The sequence below is a fragment of the Sebastes umbrosus genome, chromosome 16, assembly GCF_015220745.1.
Source record: "Sebastes umbrosus isolate fSebUmb1 chromosome 16, fSebUmb1.pri, whole genome shotgun sequence".
NCBI lineage: Eukaryota > Metazoa > Chordata > Actinopteri > Perciformes > Sebastidae > Sebastes > Sebastes umbrosus.
In genome coordinates, this window is record NC_051284.1 from 29,161,908 (window position 1) to 29,180,779 (window position 18,872).

At 40.4% G+C, this 18,872-nt stretch overlaps 1 protein-coding gene across 23 annotated transcripts in view; it reads left to right on the forward strand.

Annotated features, from left to right (window-relative positions):
- Positions 1-18,872, forward strand: part of mark3a (MAP/microtubule affinity-regulating kinase 3a) — a 58,910-nt gene that overhangs the window by 36,342 nt on the left and 3,696 nt on the right. For 6 of the 23 annotated variants that reach the window (XM_037747009.1, XM_037747005.1, XM_037747006.1 and 3 more), the window contains 7 exons: positions 720-832; positions 1,051-1,198; positions 2,862-3,073; positions 3,480-3,583; positions 7,065-7,337; positions 9,842-9,868; positions 18,737-18,781. In XM_037747009.1, coding sequence (XP_037602937.1) covers positions 720-832; positions 1,051-1,198; positions 2,862-3,073; positions 3,480-3,583; positions 7,065-7,337; positions 9,842-9,868; positions 18,737-18,781 — 922 coding nt within the window. Of the gene's footprint in view, positions 1-719; positions 833-1,050; positions 1,199-2,861; positions 3,074-3,479; positions 3,584-7,064; positions 7,338-9,841; positions 9,869-9,962; positions 10,214-15,532; positions 15,616-15,811; positions 15,860-18,736; positions 18,782-18,872 lie in introns of those variants that run through there. The other 17 variants (XM_037747010.1, XM_037747007.1, XM_037747015.1 and 14 more) reach the window with 12 other exon arrangements.

The following is an 18,872-nucleotide window of genomic DNA, read 5'->3' on the forward strand; positions in this document are numbered from 1 at the left end:
CCCAGCGAGGCTTTGAAGGAGCTGCAGGAACAGATAAACTGTATTTGGTTAAAAACAAACTAATCTATAAAGAGTTTGATCTTAAAATCAGATTAATCTTCTGGTGAAAACAAGACGCCGACCTGCTCGTCGTGACTCATCTTCGCACCTTTAGTCTCTATTAGAAGATGTTCTCCAGCATGTTTTTAGATGAAGGAAAGAGGTCTTTTAAAAATTGATAGGCTGCGTAGTCTTGAGATGAAAGGGTGAAAGCCTTCGTATGACGCACAGACACACAGATACTAAATGTTTAAAGCAGATCCGACGGGAGCTACAGAAGGAAACGCTGCTCTGCTTCACCTGGCATGCTGCTACAAACGTGAGCTGGAGGATGAGGGAGGAAACGACGTCATAGTCTAGTGTGTTTTTTATATATATATATATATCCCGAGAACAAATTACATATAAACAACAAGAAGACAAAGACACAGAGATTGAATCTGAAGTATATTCATTTTTATTCACAATTATTAATACTTGATAATTTTAGTCTTAAAATAATTATTGAGTTTTAGGGAGATCAATCATGTTTCAAACATCAAGGAGCGTTTTTTTCTGTCACATAGTGGACGAAACCGCTCGAGCTTTCAGTCATTTATTGTGTGTAGATTTTTCTTTGTTGAATTGCTGGTTGTAATCTTTTTTTAAATGAGCGTTTGTTTGTGTTTTGTCTTGTGCAGATGTGATGGTGGGGATGGGCTACAACCTGGAGGAGATCCAGGAGTCTCTGGCCAAGATGAAGTACGACGAGATCACCGCCACCTACCTGCTGCTGGGCAGGAAGGCCTCCGAGGTACAAACACCAACCTGGTCGCAGTACAGCACAATAAAACCTAGTTTCTATACAGTACAGTAATTCTACAACTCTTTACTGCCGGAGGAGAAGGCAGAATGTAGCTCAAATGTATACTTGAGTAAATATACTTAGTTACATCCCACTACTCATTATTAATCACTCTGGTGTCCGTGTTCTGTATGTTTTGACTCTAATGTGTCCATCTGTCCTCCCAGCTGGAGCCCAGCGAGTCGGCGTCCAGCAGCAACCTTTCTCTGGCCAAACCCAGACCCAACAGCGAGCTCAACGGCCAGTCACCATCCCACCTCAAAGTCCAGAGGAGTGTCTCGTCCAACCACAAACAGAGACGCTACAGCGAACAAGGTGAGGAGGACACGGCCAACGAGACGTTTGGAAATAAAATATCAAACATTAAAAAAAAAAAGCTGCGTCGTGCCTTTCCCTCCTGATAAAGGTTGTTTTCTGTCAGTAGCTCTTTGTCAGGCTGATAAAAGCACTTAAAATCAAACCACCGTCACGCGGTGGCGGCACTTTAACCTTTAGATTATTTGCACAGCTCGGTGTCGTCCACTGTGATATAATGCTTTGTCAATAACGTCCCTTTCTGTTGGATCTGCAGCTTAAATAGCAGCACTGAGAAGCCTTTAAGCTCCGGCTCTAACAGACATTACTCACCGTGCTCTTAAAGAACGCCACGGTTGTTTTAAGTTTTGTACTTTTTTCTTGACGCATAAACGACAATATGTTCAATTACAGTTCGACACATGTAGGGCTGCAACACATGCTTCTTTTTATTATCAATTAAGCTGCAGATTATTTGCTCGATTCACCTCCTGAGACTCGCGATCCCGATCGACTGAACTATCTTTCAGAGGCTTTAGCAGGTTCACTTTTCAGAGGCCTATTCTATAAATTATGTGTTTGAATATTTCTGCATACTGGGGTCCATAAACAGTCTTTAAATTACATACATTGTGTATCACTGTAAAGCTGAGACTCTTGTGAATCCAATGAGCCCAACTGTATTCATGTGTGATGATGTTAGTCCCCATAGGAGACATTTCATTGTAGTGAGACCATTTTTTTTTTTAAACTTGGCCTCACTGTATAAAATGACCTGTGGTGACCTCTAGGATAATCACAGCCTCATGAAACTTTACAGCCACAAACTAGAGACCTAGAGCATTCAGAGGATGGATGGATCAGACTAGAGACCTAGAGCATTCAGAGGATGGATGGATCAAACTAGAGACCTAGAGCATTCAGAGGATGGATGGATCAGACTAGAGACCTAGAGCATTCAGAGGATGGATGGATCAAACTAGAGACCTAGAGCATTCAGAGGATGGATGGATCAAACTAGAGACCTAGAGCATTCAGAGGATGGATGGATGAAACTAGAGACCTAGAGCATTCAGAGGATGGATAGATCAAACTACAGACCTAGAGCATTCAGAGGATGGATGGATGAAACTAGAGACCTAGAGCATTCAGAGGATGGATGGATCAGACTAGAGACCTAGAGCATTCAGAGGATGGATGGATCAGACTAGAGACCTAGAGCATTCAGAGGATGGATGGATCAAACTAGAGACCTAGAGCATTCAGAGGATGGATGGATCAAACTAGAGACCTAGAGCATTCAGAGGATGGATGGATGAAACTAGAGACCTAGAGCATTCAGAGGATGGATAGATCAAACTACAGACCTAGAGCATTCAGAGGATGGATGGATCAGACTAGAGACCTAGAGCATTCAGAGGATGGATGGATGAAACTAGAGACCTAGAGCATTCAGAGGATGGATAGATCAAACTAGAGACCTAGAGCATTCAGAGGCAGATAGTTTTACCTTAATGTACTGATGATAATGTGCTCAGTCAGTTTGTGTCAGAATTGTTCTTTTTCCAAATGTAGGTCGTCTCATTTTAGATAAAAAAAACACTTCAAAGTCTTTTAGCCGGAGGTCCAAACAGCTTCTTTGAGTCACGCGTCACATCTGTCTCCCTGTTTTCTGTCTCTGCAGTCGGTCAGAACGTCCCTCCAGGGATGTCTCATCCAAAGAGGAGTCAGACCACCACGGCGGAGAACAGCACCAAGGAGGACGTCCAGCTCCGTAAACCCGGCACCCCGGGGAGCCGCGGGGCTCCGCCCGCCAGCCCCCTGCTGGGCAACGCCAACAACCCCAACAAGGCCGACATCCCCGACCGCAGGAAAGGCGCCACCACCGGCCCTAGCGTGAGTCACATCAACAAATACTTATTTAACTGCTGTGTCCTTTTGTTCCTAAAATATGTCTAACAGAACTGTAATACAAAAACAAGCTCCAACACGGATCAGTTATCTCCTCCCAGACCTTAAAAACTAATGATTTAAAAGCCAACGTTCTATACAGATCAAATATATTACTATATATTATTATCTAGAAAGCTTCAAACTATGAGTGAAATATAATGATATACATATTTTGATTTGTCTTGTGCTTGTGTTTCCTGCTTTTTCTTATCTATAGATATTTTTTGTTTTAATAAATACTGAATATTATTATTACTGGTGACCACAAAGCAATTACACCCTAGGGCACCCAAATGGGTAGCAGTGGAACTGTGTATTGATCTAGTATCGCCTGTGCTTCTCTCTGCAGAATATCACTGCATCGGCAGGTATGACCCGGAGGAACACGTACGTCTGCAGCGACAGAAACAACGCCGACCGCCTCTCCGTCATCCCCAACGGGAAGGAGAACAGGTGAGAGTTTGTTGTCTTTGACCTGGTTTCATCGAGAAAATCTGTGTCAGCACACAGAGAGAACAGCAGACACACAGAGCTTTTACTTCCTTCTGTTCAGTTTTTAATGACTTTATTGAGCCTGTACATTTTTGTGGAAGCCAGTATGTTTATTTTCTTATTCTTTCACCAGCAGTCAGTCAGTCAGTGCTTTCCTCTGCCAGTATTGTGGTCTAAATGCTGCTTTAGAGCTTTTTTTTCTCCCCAACAAGAATGCAAAACTCCTCATTATGAACATGATTGTGGTCAATTTGAAGGCCGGTAAATATGGACGTACAGAAATATCAACGTCAGCCTTCTCAACTCAAACTGGTTGAACTCTAATAGTTTCATTTTATTGTTGAAAGAAAATCCAGACGAACCAAGAAGAGGTTTCCTTTTTTATTTCATCCTTTTCTTTTCTTTCTATTCCTTCTTTCTTTCTTGTATTTACTTTCCCTTTTTTTCTCATCATCTTATTTTTTCATTTCTGCCTGTGTGTTTGTGGTTTCGGTTGGGACGGGGGGGGGGTGTTTATTTTCATCTCGGCATGACCAGCATGACTGAGATGGCTTGTGCCACTAGCCCCTCCTCTGGCTTTGCGGCCGCCGCGTTCGGTGCCTCGTCCAGTTCGGTGCGGCTGAGGTATCAAAACGTCGGCCCGTTGTACGTTGGCCAGGCGGGCTGGGCCACGCTGCCCCACTCCTACTACGCTCTGGACTACTGCTCGCCCAAGTAAGACGGCAGGGCCTCCAAACAACAACCCCCCCACGTCTGTCTCCTCTCATGTCTCAGCTCCTGTTTGGCCCCCTCGCTAACCCACACCACATCCAGCCAGCTTCACACTCTGTAACCCCTCAACTTAACCATGGACACCATTTCCTGCTGAGAACAGAGAGGAAAACAGCTTGTTTTTGGTTGTCAGTGTCTGAAATGTATCATCTCATCTGCCACGAGCAGGTAAAAGAAAAGACTCATGAGAATAATTTACCTACAAACAGTGCTGCGCTGCAGTGATGAACTATGATCAGAGCCACTCGTTGTCCTCCTGGGTGTAAAAGAAAGGGCTTCACTACATGCTTCTGCAGCTGTTCAACATGTGCATGGCTCATTTTCTTCCCTACAAACAAAAACTAACCTGCTAAACAAACATTTTTTCGTCATTGTTATGTAACTTTAAACACGTCTTTCGTCCATGCAATGTTTCAAAACAACTGCAGAAGACGTCTCGATCTAATGTTGGAAAGAAAGCGAAATCTATGTTTTGGGTTGTCCCAATAACCACAGTATTGACAAGCCAACCGCATGAGATGGCAAGCAACCGCCACATCCGCTATGTTCATGTTTTTTCTTTTTTGAATTCATCGCGATAGGAGCGCCGCATAAATTTACATCATGCTACAAACGCAAGCAGCCTGACGAGGTGAGACCATCCACTGTCCTATAAATAAAAAAAACATAATAAAAAAAACCTCTTTGGACAAACACAAGCAACCAGTAATTAGCCTTTTAAATACAGAATCAGGTGTACAGTAGCTTCTATTTGATTTTCTTACAGTCGCAGAGTAAACGTTGAAAATATTAGAAGAAAAAAACAACAGGCTGAATGAAGTCCATCACAGGAAGTCTCACTGCAGCAGATGAACTTCAGCGATTTATCCACCAAAAACAAATCCTTTCACCTGCACGTGGAACATGGTGGGAGTTGATTTCAGACACTGATAAAAGAAGAGAAAAATATGTATCGTCACACTGAAATCAAGCTGCCTCGCTTTGATGAACGAGCTCTTAAAACTCTGTGTGTGATAATATTTTTCCACGTTTGCATCATCTCCCTCTGCCGACCATGACCCGGAGGACCTCGAGTCTCCGCTGCAGACGATAACAAAACTCTCTCACAGCTCTGCTCCTGATCTCTCTCCTCCTCTCCATCCTCTGCTGTGAACTTTGACCCCTGATCTTCTCCGTCTGGACCCCCCCTCCACCTGCTCTGGTCCACGGCCACGATGAGCCGAGCTCCGCTGCTGTCCCTCAGACTCCATCGTCTGTTTGTTTAGACTCTAACTGATCAAGGACACAACTCACTCCTCTCATTGTACACGGCAGGAGCTTGATGCTCAGGGTGGGAAATTAACATCAACACTTACAATCTCTTCTAAAGTTATCTTTAGCTGGTGAATTTATGCAAGAAATCTCCCTCATTGACCTTTTATTTAGAGGTGTTTTGGTCTTGTTACCTCGGCAATAGCCTGTTTTCAAGGGGCACAAGAAACATTTTAGCAACTCTGAAAGCTTTATCCTTTTGTATGAAGGAGCCGGGGTCTAAGGTGGACACTCGTCGTGGATTCTGGCCCCCAAAAGTCCCTGTTCTGGAGCTATCGAAGCAGCTCCAGAAGCAGAGTTTGCAGTGCTGAACGTCACTGATTTAATGAAATGCAAACCTCAAAACTGCTACAACTTGTGTCCAGCTTCATTCACACAGTAAACCACCACTATTAGGATGAGTTGTGGACATTTGTTGAGATATTTATTGTCATTAAAACCAAAGTTATTTGTAGTTTGGCTTCACAATGAGTGTAGGAAGAGCAAAGTAAAGAGTGAAAGTGACCCTCTGCCAGAAGTTTTCTTTCTCTTGTTCACTTGCTTATTCTTTAAAGGGATAGTTCGGGTGTTTTTAAGTGGGGTTGTCTGAGGGACTTATCCATAGTAGGCGTATTACCTAGAGTAGATGACAGTCGGCATGTTCCCAGTTTGGAGAAACAGACAGAAGTACCAGCACAGGAGCAAAGCAATGTACTGCAGCAAAACGGATTTTAGACACCTAAAAAAGTGAATATCAGTTTAAGTGTACGCTATATTTAGAATATGTTCACGGCTTTACTTCGCCCTCAGACAGCCCTCTCCAACAGGGAACCAAAGCCGTTGTATCAATCTATCTTTTTTAAGATCCGGATTTAGTTCCTGTGGCTCCAAAGTTCATAAAACTATTTGGTCTAAAAGGAGCATAAACTTTTGAAAAAACAAAACTGGCTATTCAAAGTGTAAATCCACCAGCTAATGTGATTGGATGCTTTACATTTTTATTTAATTTCCTACCCTGCAGACATCTAACATGCAAGATTCATTCACTTCAAACCCCCATGGCACCATTAGAAATCCACGTAGGAATAACAAACTTTTAAAGACAAGGAGGGAAATGTGATGTAACCGGTGACGATACGGGTTTTTCCATTGCAGTTTGATAAACATTGTAAACATTGGTGTGTTTATTTTGGGGATAAATCTTGCAGAGGACATTTGAAACTATAAAATATACTAAATTAGTTTGCTCCGTCACACTTACTGGACACATTAATGAATAGAATATTAGCTACCAATAAAGTGAACACGTCTGCAGTGGAAAAACTGTTTTGTTGATTAAACTCTGATCATAACTGTCTCCACTCTCCTTCCTCAACCTCAGCAGTGTCGCGGCGTCGCCCACCGGCCAGAGGAACCCGGTGGCCTCCATCAACAGCATCGCCAACGCCACCACGCCTGACCGCCTCCGCTTCCCGCGGGGCACCGCCAGTCGCAGCACCTTCCACGGCGGCCAGCTGAGGGACCGCCGCACGGCCACGTACAACGGGCCGCCGGCCTCGCCCACCCTCTCCCACGACGCCACCCCTCTCTCTCAGACCCGCAGCCGTGGAACCAGTAACCTCTTCTCCAAACTCACCTCCAAACTCACCCGCAGGTAGGCGAGGAAACACGTCCGTGAAGCGACCAAAGGGGCTGGGGTTTAGCTCGCTTTCTGTTCACTCAATTAAAAATCAAGTTATTGATGTAAAGTGTGAAACAGGAAGTGGATAGACTCCAGCCCTCTCTGCTCTGTACAGTTTAATCTCCTGTGACTGTCTGTTGGAGTTAGAAGCCAATCAACGCAGTGCCTTGTAGCGTTAAGGATGATTAATTACATGGGGGAACACTTCACTGTCCTGTACGATGTGATTTATTCTTAAGTCTAAATTGTTTATCTGTCGCTGCCTGGACGTCCGCCACAAACCACAAACCACAAACCACACACCTCTCTGAACGAGCCTCAATTTGACCTCTGTTTTTTAATGGAATATGTGATATTGATGCTGGTTATAAAAGCCCAGTTAGATGTTTGCTGATCATTTTCTTGCATAATAGTCACAAAGAAATCTTTTCATGTCGTTAAAAATTAAGATATAAAATGGCAAATCACACCTTCAGCTGGTTTCCTTTGGTTCTAAATCTGGAAGCAGTTTTCACACCGTCCTATCACAAGCAGAAAGGACTCTCAATGAATAAATAATTTAGGCAAAAATAAAATAAATCACCTTATTGGCTGCTTTTCTTACGTCTGAATATCTTAAGGTGTTGGATTTTTGGTTTGACGAAACATTTGAAGACATAGCTTTGGGTTTTACTCAGTGGTGGTTCTAGATTAGTCGATTAATTGTTTGGTTTATAAAATGTCAGAAAATAGTGAAAAACGTCCTTCCCAGTTTGTCAAAGTCCAAGGTGTAAGATAAAGGTCTTTAAATATCAAGTTTTGCTAGTTTTATTTATTTTTACACTTTATAAAACTTCAGAGAGATATTCTTTATTTATTTATTTATTTATTAAAATGTTCATTTAACTTTATAATAAGCTGGGATCTCCCTGACCTTATTATTTTAAGATACTATTGAAAAGTTCTCTTTTAATTAAACATATGCTTCAAGGCATTTCAACAAAGTTTTGTGTTATTCCCATTTTTGACACCAAGATTTTAATTTTTACTGCAAATGTATATCGGTTTAAAATATCTGTTATCAGTCTCCTTGACTACTAATAATCGGTATCGGCCCTGAAAAAAACATATCGGTCGATCCCTAATCTTGTTTTGTCCAAAACCCCCAAAACATTCAGTTTAATATGATATAAAACAGAGAAAAGCAGGAAATCTCCATATTTGAGAGGCTGAAAACGGCATTTTCTGATATTTTTACATTTTACAATGTCTTAAACGATTAATCGATTATCAAAATAGTGACTATTTTCACTATTTTATAAACCAAACAACTAAACGATTAATCGAGAAAATAGTCGTTATTTGCAGCCTTACTGTATTATTATTATTATAGGTTAAGCTACCTGACAGTATGTTAAGTACTTTAAATGAGTTCCACCTCTACCAGCTACAACATTAAAGAGATGAACACATTAATACATCAATAATTATAATCCAATTATATAAAACAAGATAATCCTTTATTAGCCCCACGGCGGGGAAATATGCAGGATTACAGCAGCAAAGGGAGACAGTGCAAACAACAAGACGCATAAGATCTAATAAATAAACTAAATAAGCAAGTAAAAAATGAAGATATAGTATATAAATAATGAAAAACAGGATATAAAAATAGACTGATTGAATGTTTGGGTTCACATTATTGCAAATATTAATATGAAATGTTGATATTGCACAGTGATATGATATATGATCCTGAAATGAGCTGTTCTGTTCTTATTTTTATTATTAATAATAATAATAATAATAATAATAATAATAATAATAATAATAATACTACATTTTATTTGTAGCGCACTTTACATTTGAAACAAATCTCAAAGTGCTACAAGGTAAAAGCATCAATATAAAAAACTGATAAAAAGCTAACATCATAAAACAATAAGAGCATAAAAGCAGCAACCAGCGAAGGTTAATTAAAAGTCATAAGTTCTGCTAAAAAGGAATGTTAAGTAAAATTTTGAATGCAGGACTTTTACTTGTAACAAAGTATTTCTACTTTTATTTTGTAATTTTTATTAAGTAAAAGATCTGAGTACTTCTTCTGCTGCTGGCTGTAGGAAACTGTGATTGACTGTTTTTTTCTGGCGTATTAAATCCCAAACGGTAATTCAGTTAATCAAGAAAATAATCAGCAGACAATGAAAACAATAATTAATTGCGGCCCTAATTATAAAATGAGATAAGACACATTTAAAGGCTCGTTAACGTGGCGGCGTCAGCCAGCGACATCACTCCTGCAATGACTGACCTAAAATGAGGAATTGAAATCATTTGATAATGATCAATGAAAACAGATCTGCCTCGTCGCTGTTGATGATTCCAATCACCACATTTTTGTTCACTCATTCAGACTCCTCATTACCCCCCCCTCCCCTACCCTTCCTCTCACTCCTCCTTCACCATTTTCACTGTTTCTTTGTCTGATTCTGTTGTAGAAACATGTCATTCAGGTTTACCAAAAGGTAGGACTCCTGTACTGCCTTTTTTTTTTCAATCTGTGCCACAAAAAAAACAAAAAACAATCTCACTGAAAGAACTTCCTCTGAAACTCTACAGACGCGTGGGGCTGCTGGCGCTGAACTAACACACCGCTTGGCAGGAAAGCAACTCTCTCTGGGTACATTTACACGCACGCCGTTTATAATCTGATTAATGTCATTTTACACTTGTTAACACAGTTGATTTATTGTTGAATTGTTGGGTCTTATTTGCTTTCTTTCTGAGAGTTACATGTGAAGGTCAATACCAACCCTTAAATATAACACTGGAGCCAGCAGTCGGTTAGCGTAGCTTAGCATAAAGACTGGAAATGGGTGGAAACAGCTAGCCTGGCTCTGTCCAACAGATAACAAGATTGGCCTCTAAAGCTCACTAATTAACACGTTATATCTTGTTTGTTTAAAGGACGGGTCTATTATTATGATGTTAAGGTTACATACAGTAACTTAGATGGTGGTCGGCGTGCTCCCAGTTTGGAGAAGCAGACGGGAGTACCGACACGTTAGATCCTGAAGTCACACAATAACACAAACTAACCGATCGATGCAGCGGTAGACCAGCAACTCCCATGTTCTGCGAGGTAAAATTACTGTTTTTGTGAATGGAGTCTGGTGACATTGAAGAGAGCGATATAACGGCTTCCATTCCCCGTCAGAAAGGGCGGTCTGATGGCGAGATAAAGCGGTGAAAATATTCTAAATATAGTTTACACTTAAAATTATATTGACAGTTTTTCTGCTGCTCCCGTCCACCGCCGCTTTACCTCGCCGTTGGGAAACTGAAGTCGTTATATCGCTCTCTTCAAAGCCACCAGACTCCATTCGCAGAAACAGTAGTTTTACCTCGCAGAATGCGGAGTACACGTACAACCCCACTTCAAAAAAACTTTATTTCCAAACTTAGCACAGTTAACGTTGACTCAGCTAGTGCTAGCGTTCACATTATTCATAACCTTGTTGATAGGCTTACTTTGCTAACGGCTGAGTGGGTGTTTCCATTTGAGAAAGAGGTAAACGCCCTCAGATGGACCCGCGCTTTAATCCCTACTTAAACAGATTAGAACGAACAGAACGAATAGTCAACTGTCTTACCTGCAGACAGTTACCAGTTTAATAGGTACACATAGCTAAAACTAATGCCGTCTAATACAACAGTCCTGCAGTAAATCCAGCCGTTATGTAGGTTATACTGTTCAGTCTTTGTTTTGGCTGTTTTAGAGAGCTGTTGATTCAACTTTATGGTCATTTTGGAGGCTGCAGGTGTCTCTATTATTTTGTCCACCCCATTTATATCAACGAGGCTAGGCTAAATAACAGAAACACCTCTCTGTATGATGCACCACAAACTACACCCATCATTAGTGAGCCTTAGAGGAGCTGGTAGGTGGATTTTGTTATCTGTTGGACAGAGCCAGGCTAGCTGTTTCCCTCCGTTTCCAGTCTTTATGCTAAGCTAAGCTAACAGGCTGCTGACTCCAGCTTTATATTTTAACGCACAGGCATGAAAATGGTGTCAATCTTTTATAACTAACTCTCAGCAAGAAAGCATTAAGTATTTCCCAAGATCTTAAAGTCAACAAAAACATTTCAGTGTTTTTAATTTCTATATAAAACCATGTGAGGAAGAGATCATTATAAATCTAAAACGATGATTTTATCAGTTAGCGTTCTGCATTAATCAGGTTTTTAACGGGTGTTTCTGAGAGTGTAAATGTACCCAGTGTGTGCTGTGGTTGGTCTGAGTGGATAAAGGCTGATTGGTGCGAGCAGACCAGACTCCTTGAACCAATCAGTCGATTTAACCAACAGCAACAACAACAACAACAACAACAACAACAACAAAGCAGCAGCTTGCCACTAATCAATTGCTGATGCATGCATGGGGTCGCTTCTTACAGCTGCCATTGATCCGTGGTTTGTTTTCTCACCACATTGATTGTTGTTATCGACTGAACTCTCTCTCTCTCTCTCTTTCTTTCTCTCTCTCTCTCTCTGCTGTTAGACGAAGCCTGAAACATTATTCTGCTGCGTTTATTCACCATAAAACAGAGATTTTCTTTTTTTTTTTTACTCCGTCTGGCTCAGATGTGATTTCTCGGGGCTGTCAGATGAGATTTTTTTCCAGTTTTCAGACAGAGGAGGAAATGTCTGGGCCATAAAGAGTTTTTCTTAATAGAGCCTTTTTTGTGTAGGACTCTGGTTGATCTATCCAGTGGTGTTTAAGTGTTTCATCAGGCTTTTGCATTGCATCTAGAGAGGCAGGGACCTTATTTCGGAAAAAAATATGAACGGTATGAATATATGTAGTGTTTGTCAATTTAAAAAATAATTTTTAGGGCTGTAAATTGGTTAAAATATTTAATCTTGATTAATCACAAATTTTTTTTATCTGTTCAAAATGCACCTTAAAGGGAGATTTGTCAAGTATTTAATACTCTTATCAACATGGGAGTGGACAAATATGGTGCTTTAAAGCATTGAAAGATGGTGACGGGAGGTTAACGTCGCACTGCTGTAAAGTGGTATCGGTGCCGTTGTATCGGAGCCGTTTTGCGAGTATCGGACCCGATACCCGATACTGGTATCGGTATCGGTGCATCCCTTATCTTCACTCTAGCTATTGTTCAATTACTCGTTATTATCGCGTTAACTTTGACAGCCCTATTTATTTTGCAAGTCAAGAAAGTCTCAGTTTGTCGTAGTATCATTTAGTTTTGTGTGAAACCGCTCAGTGAACTACATCTCTCGTCTCGCACGACATACGTCACCAACACTTAGCTATGTTCCACGCACAAATGAATCTGACCTGATGTGTTTCATCCAGCGACTCCTGGTCTTTTAATCAGCCAGGAAGAGAGCGTGTGAGTTCATCCCAGTAGGAAACACACAGGCATCGTAGCTTCAGAGAGAGAGACGTCACTATAAGACTTTTGGGTGTGTCGTCTTTCTAATGATGTATTTTCAGTCTGATGCTTCAAAAAGTTTTACAACAAACTGCGACTTCCTTGACTTGCAAAATGATCTTTTAAAATTGACAAACATCATGTGTGTGATTCAGGGCACAATTCAAACGGGATCAACAAAACATATTTATCTCTCGCCGTTGACTACCGTTCATATTTTTTCCGTAATAAGCTCCCATGGTGCTCCACCGGACGGGGCGGGACTTCGCCTCTCTATTGGAACTTAAACTAAAAGTAAATATCTTTTTAAACGCCTGCAACTTTCTGATTTGTTTTCGGGGAACGTTTTCGTGTTCCTGAACTGGATTTCTGGGTTTCGGTGAATCATTTGAATGAGAGTTTCCTCCGTCAGGGTGGTGTCAGAGGTGGTTTCCTTACAAGTTATGTGAGCTAAAAATATACAAAACAACATCCATCTTTTGTCTTTTAATACTTTGTGCAAAATATAACGCTTACTCCCAGAGGGTACAGAAATGTACAATAACAGACTATAAATACAAAACATAAAATTTCATAATCAACTTCTCAGAATACTTTTAAACAAATATGATCTCTGACTTTCTCTTTTGATCCTTGGTGGTTTCCTGTCGGGTCAGTTTGAGTTCATTTCTCCCACTAATGAGGTGTCAGGGTGTGAAACTGATCTGCCATCAGGCCAGGACACTAAAAATACAACTCAACATGCCTGAAAATAGAGTTTTATAAGTGATAAGACACCAGAAGCAGCCTCTGTTATGTTATCAGTATGAGGAGCAGTGGAGGGAGGAGGGTTTTTGGCCCTCCCAGGGTGCCGTCTCGAGGCTCAGCAGCGCCCTCTGCTGGCTGATTGGTGGACTGTCTTCTTCTTCCTCTGGCAGCGTCTTCATCATCCAGAGTCATCCATCATCATCATCACCATCCTCCCATCTCACTCTAATCACCTCACTTTGTTTTTGTTTTTTCAGTGTTTGTCTTCATTTCCTGTGGAGACAAAATGTAGTAAAAGATCAACAGACGAGTCACAAATAGAACTGGATACGTCAGTAAATAATATTGTTTGTTAAATGATTATAACGGAGTGTAAAAAATACATTTATGAGCTTTATACTTTTCATTTAATCTTCTCTTTATCTTTCAGTTGCTCATTCTAGTTTTAAACTCCTTCAGTTTTCTATGATCCCCGGTTCAATCACTGCTCTGGACAACAACTAACAACTATTTTAATAATTGATTTTAGGGCTGTCAGTCGTTTAAATATTAAATTGCTATTAATTGTATGTACCTTAAAGGGAGATTTGTCAAGTATTTAATACGTTTAACAACATGGGAGTGGACAAATATGCTGCTTTTATGCAAATGTATGTATATCTATTATTATAAATCAATTAACAACACCAAACAATGACAGATATTGATCCAGAAACCCTCACAGGTACTGCATTTAGCATAAAACAATATGCTCCAATCATAACATGTCAAACTGCAGCCCAACAGGCAACGACAGTTGTCAGTGTGTCAGTGTGCTGACTTGACTATGACTTGCACCAAACTGCATGTGATTATCATAAAGTGGGCATGTCTGTAAAGGGGAGACTCGTGGGTACCCATAGAACCCATTTACATTCACATATCTGGAGGTCAGAGGTCAAGGGACCCCTTTGAAAATGGCCTTGACAGTTTTTCCTCGCCAAAATTTAGTGTAACTTTAGAGCGTTATTTAACCTCATTCATGACAAGCTAGTATGACATGGTTGGTACCGATGGATTCATCAGGTTTTCTGGTTTCATATGATACCAGTATCTTCACTCTAGCTTTAAAACTGAGCAAGCTATAACCTAAAAATCGCAACTTGCGTTAATGAAATAAGTGGCGTTAAAACAAATGTTATCGTGTTAACTTTGACAGCCCTAATCGATTTATCTGTTGATTATTTTCTGGATTGTGTGAACAGTGAAAGATGATAGAAAACCAGTGAATCCTCACTTTTTAACGATTAATTATTTTTCATATATAATTATCGCTGGTTTGATCAACTAATAGATTTATCAGACAATCGTTATATTTCTTTTTAATCTTTTTGTTTCGGACTAAACGAGACGTTGAGGACGTCACTCTGGGCTCTGAAAAACTGATGGATATTTTTCACAATTTTCTTATTATTTTTAAAACAAACAATTGAGAAAATAATCAACATATAAATCAATAATTAAAATAGTGGTTAGTTGCCGTGCAGAGAAGTGAATGAACCGGGGTTCATAGAAAAATGAAGGAGTTTAAAAATAACATGAGAACTGAAAGATAAAGAGTAAAATAAAGTTTATAGTATTTTTTGCTTTTTTATAACCAACTGATTGGAAGTGAAATTGAAAATATAAAGCTCATACATTTTAATTATTTAATAAACAATATTCTCTATTAATTCATCCACTACATTTTTGACTCGTCTGATAATCTTTTTCTACATTTTGTCAGTTTCGACCCTCCGTACATCTCAACAGACTTTAACCGACGACTTTTTGTCATTTTCCTCCTCAGAACGTTTTTAGGTTCAGTCACCTCCCTCCTCTTCCTCCCTCCTCCTCCTCCTCCTCCTCCTCCTCCTCACAGTTTGTGTGTTTTTTGTCTTCCTAACCTTCCTGTGTCCTTTAACCTTTTGACCTCTTGCTGCTCTTCCTCTCCTCTCAGGGTCAGTATTGACCCGGCCAAACGGCAGGCGGCCAAATCAGGGCCTGCCATCCCCTCTACGCAGGGAGGAGGAAAGCCCCTTAGTAAGTCTTCTGTCCTCCGGTCTCTCATCAGCCTGTCCTTCCTTCCTTCCTTCCTTCTCATCCTCCTCCTCCCATGTTTTTTTTTTCTTTTTGCGGCCATGTCCATACATTTTAATATTCTTTCCCTCTCTCTTTTTCTTTTCTTGTCACGTGTCCGTTGAGGAAATTTTTTCAGATTCCCATTTTTTCTTTTCAGATTCAGGAGCGGAAGATATAGAGAGTTGTAGGAAGATGAAGATCTAGAGTAAGGGGCTGTTTCAATCCCTCAATCTCTTCTTCTTCTTCTGAGATAAAGTCTTGAGTTATGTGGAGGGTCTCACCCTCTCACCCTCCCTCACCCTCTCACTCTCTCACCCCGTCGGTCCGGTGGCGTTCACTGCCTCTCTGGCCGACCCAGGACCTGCTTGTCAGTCCCGTCTGTCCACTTTGTCCTCTTGTTGTCGAGTCTCTCGAGCTGTCGGGGAGTTTGGAGTCACTTCCTCCTCCACCCTCGTCCTGTTTTTTTTTTGTATTATTATTTCTGTTCTCCAGGCTGCAGTGCATGCTGGGAGTCTGATAAACCGTAAAGCCGTCCTGTGAGAGGAGAGCAGGGAGCTTTGTGCTTATTGTCTCTTTAATCTAACCATTCTTCTAGTGTTTGTAGTGATTCAGAGACTCGTTTCCTGTCTAGTAAAACATTTTATTCATAGTAAAAGTTACTGTGAAGAACCAGCAGACGCACATCAGAAACACAGCTGGTGGTGCTATCTTTAAGAAATTATCATTTCCTGGCAACCTCATGAATAAAATCAACCCAGTTTGTCATTTTATTTTGATATTAGTGACGATAAAGTACATTTTTAGGAAAGACAGTCATGCAACTGTGACTGGAAAATGTCCTCTTCCTTCCAAAATATCCCCCGTTTCATCACAGGCTTCCGGTTCCTCCTCCATTTAATGGAAACAAAATCAACTCTAGTTTCTAATATTAACAACAAATACCGTCATGGAACTACATACATAAACAAAAACATCAAGCGACGAAGTTTTGTTGATCATACAACACTTGAATAATGGCAGTCAGCAGCTTCTCTTCTTTTTTAAAGGGGCTGAATATAAGAATCAAATGTCTTGTTAACAGCGACTTCTGTGGCCGTTAAGTCAATGACAGTCAGCGTCCTGTTGCTCGCACTACGTAGACGCGGGCGAGCATTGATCAAATCAGTGAGGCGTCACATGAGACTGAACGTGATTGACTTGACAGGCATCATGTTGATTAACGTTAGCAACATTAGCAGCTAAAACCCGGCCGATGTTGATCCTAGTTCTCCCCCGATGTCGGTCACATATAACTTTTTGTGTTAGAGTCTGAATTGTAGTAGGAGCTGGTCGTTTGTTGGCGTTAGGGGACTCTATTTCTAACCAAACGTTAGCTACGGTTGCACACTGTTAGCCCTGCAAGTGGAGCTGAAAATAAAGGCACTCGCGAACGTGCATGACGTCGCATCCGTTGGATTTTCCCGTAAAAAACGGCCCCCATTCTTCACATTAAAAGCCGTCTACACGCTGATAGAAGAAACCCAGAACTGCGGAATGTCTCATTTTTTCAGTTAGATTACAACCTGTTCACACGTTGGCAATAAAAAACATTTATATGTGTAAAAACGTACATCTAGTCCCTTTTAACTATGCTTATTCATGAATTTGGGGGCATAAAGATGACTGGAAGTTCATGAAATGTTTATTGAGTTTCAACCTCATTTTGAAGAAATAAAGAACGGACTTCTGCTGAGTTGCTGAACGTGTTGCTTCCTCAGACACAAATCACTGTCGGGAAACATTTTGGATTTATTTTTAGAGCCTGTTGCAAGGAGCGTTTCACTTCTGCATCAACCCAGAAAAGATGCAAACTGCGTCTTAGTTTTGTACTTTCAGATCCAGATTTAGTCTTTAAAAATGGACCCGAAGAACAAAGACCCAGTCAGAAACTAAACATACAAGAAACCAAGTTTAACTTTAGATATAAAGTTAGACGACCAACAGTCAATAAAAACAATCACAGACGCCTTAAAACCATCAGATAATAAAGCTTTAAAAAGGAGCTTGACAACTTGATATGATCAAATTCTGTTTTCCAAATTAATACTAAAAAATATATAATTATAATCCATCAATTAGGTTTTGTTTTTTACATTTTAGATGTGTTTTTTTTTTTATATAATTTGCAAACAGTAGAAGACAGTTTATTGCATTTAACATCAAGGCATGAAATGTTACTTGCCTTACACCTCTGAGCCGTTTCTGGAGCTCTTTACTGCGTCTCATGGTCTTCCTTTAGTGGATGGAGCTCATAATATTTGTTTTTAAGCACCGCGGACGTCTGTGAGATGCAGCTGAAAGTTCAGAAGAAGGCGCGTAAGATTAAATAGATTTTATTGTGATAAACTGTTATGCTTTTAGATGGACTTTGAGTTAAGATTTTCTTGTTTTCAAGGTAAAAAAATTGACTTTTATGCTCATGAATAACATAATTTACTTATTAATAACTTTAATTTTAATCATATCAATCATTTCTACTTTAAAACCACCAAAACGGGAATAAAAGGATCTCGCTTTAGAGCCGTTTGCTGTTCCGATATAGATTTTTAAAGAAGAGTAAAGTAGAAACTAAAGACGTAAGAGATACTCACTCTGCACCATCACCTCCCTCCCTTTAGAGATTCTCTTTGAAACACCTCCTACCTACCTGAGTCTCACCTGTCGGCTCTAGTCCATGTTGTTATTCTGCTGTTTTGGGTTGAAACACCAGCTTCACGAGATGCATTTCTGTGTTTAAGAGTTTTTCTTTCTGTCTGCTTTAAAGTTTGAGATCATCCATCACTGTTTTTTATTTCTTTCTCTCATAATTCTTCACTGGAAGTAAAAAAACAAAACTTCCTTTTCTTTGTATTTTTGTGTTTTTCGCTGGTGGTGGCTCTCGTTGTTGGTGTCACTCTATCTTCTACACGTCACATACTCTCTTTTTTATTATTATTGAAAATGATCGATGATGTCGTGCCCAATCCACATCTTTTTTTCTTCTTTTTTCTTCCTCCTCTTCTTCCTCCTCCTCCTCCTTGTCTGATCTTCTCATGCGCCTCAGAGTCTCAACCGAGTTTGAGAGAAACGGGAGACTTGAGGGCTCAAGGTGAGGTTACCTGTCCTCCCCCCGTTTATCCTCCTCTAATGTGTCGGTGCCCCGTTAAACGTTCAGTTTGTCCTCGTCTGCCGACTCCAGC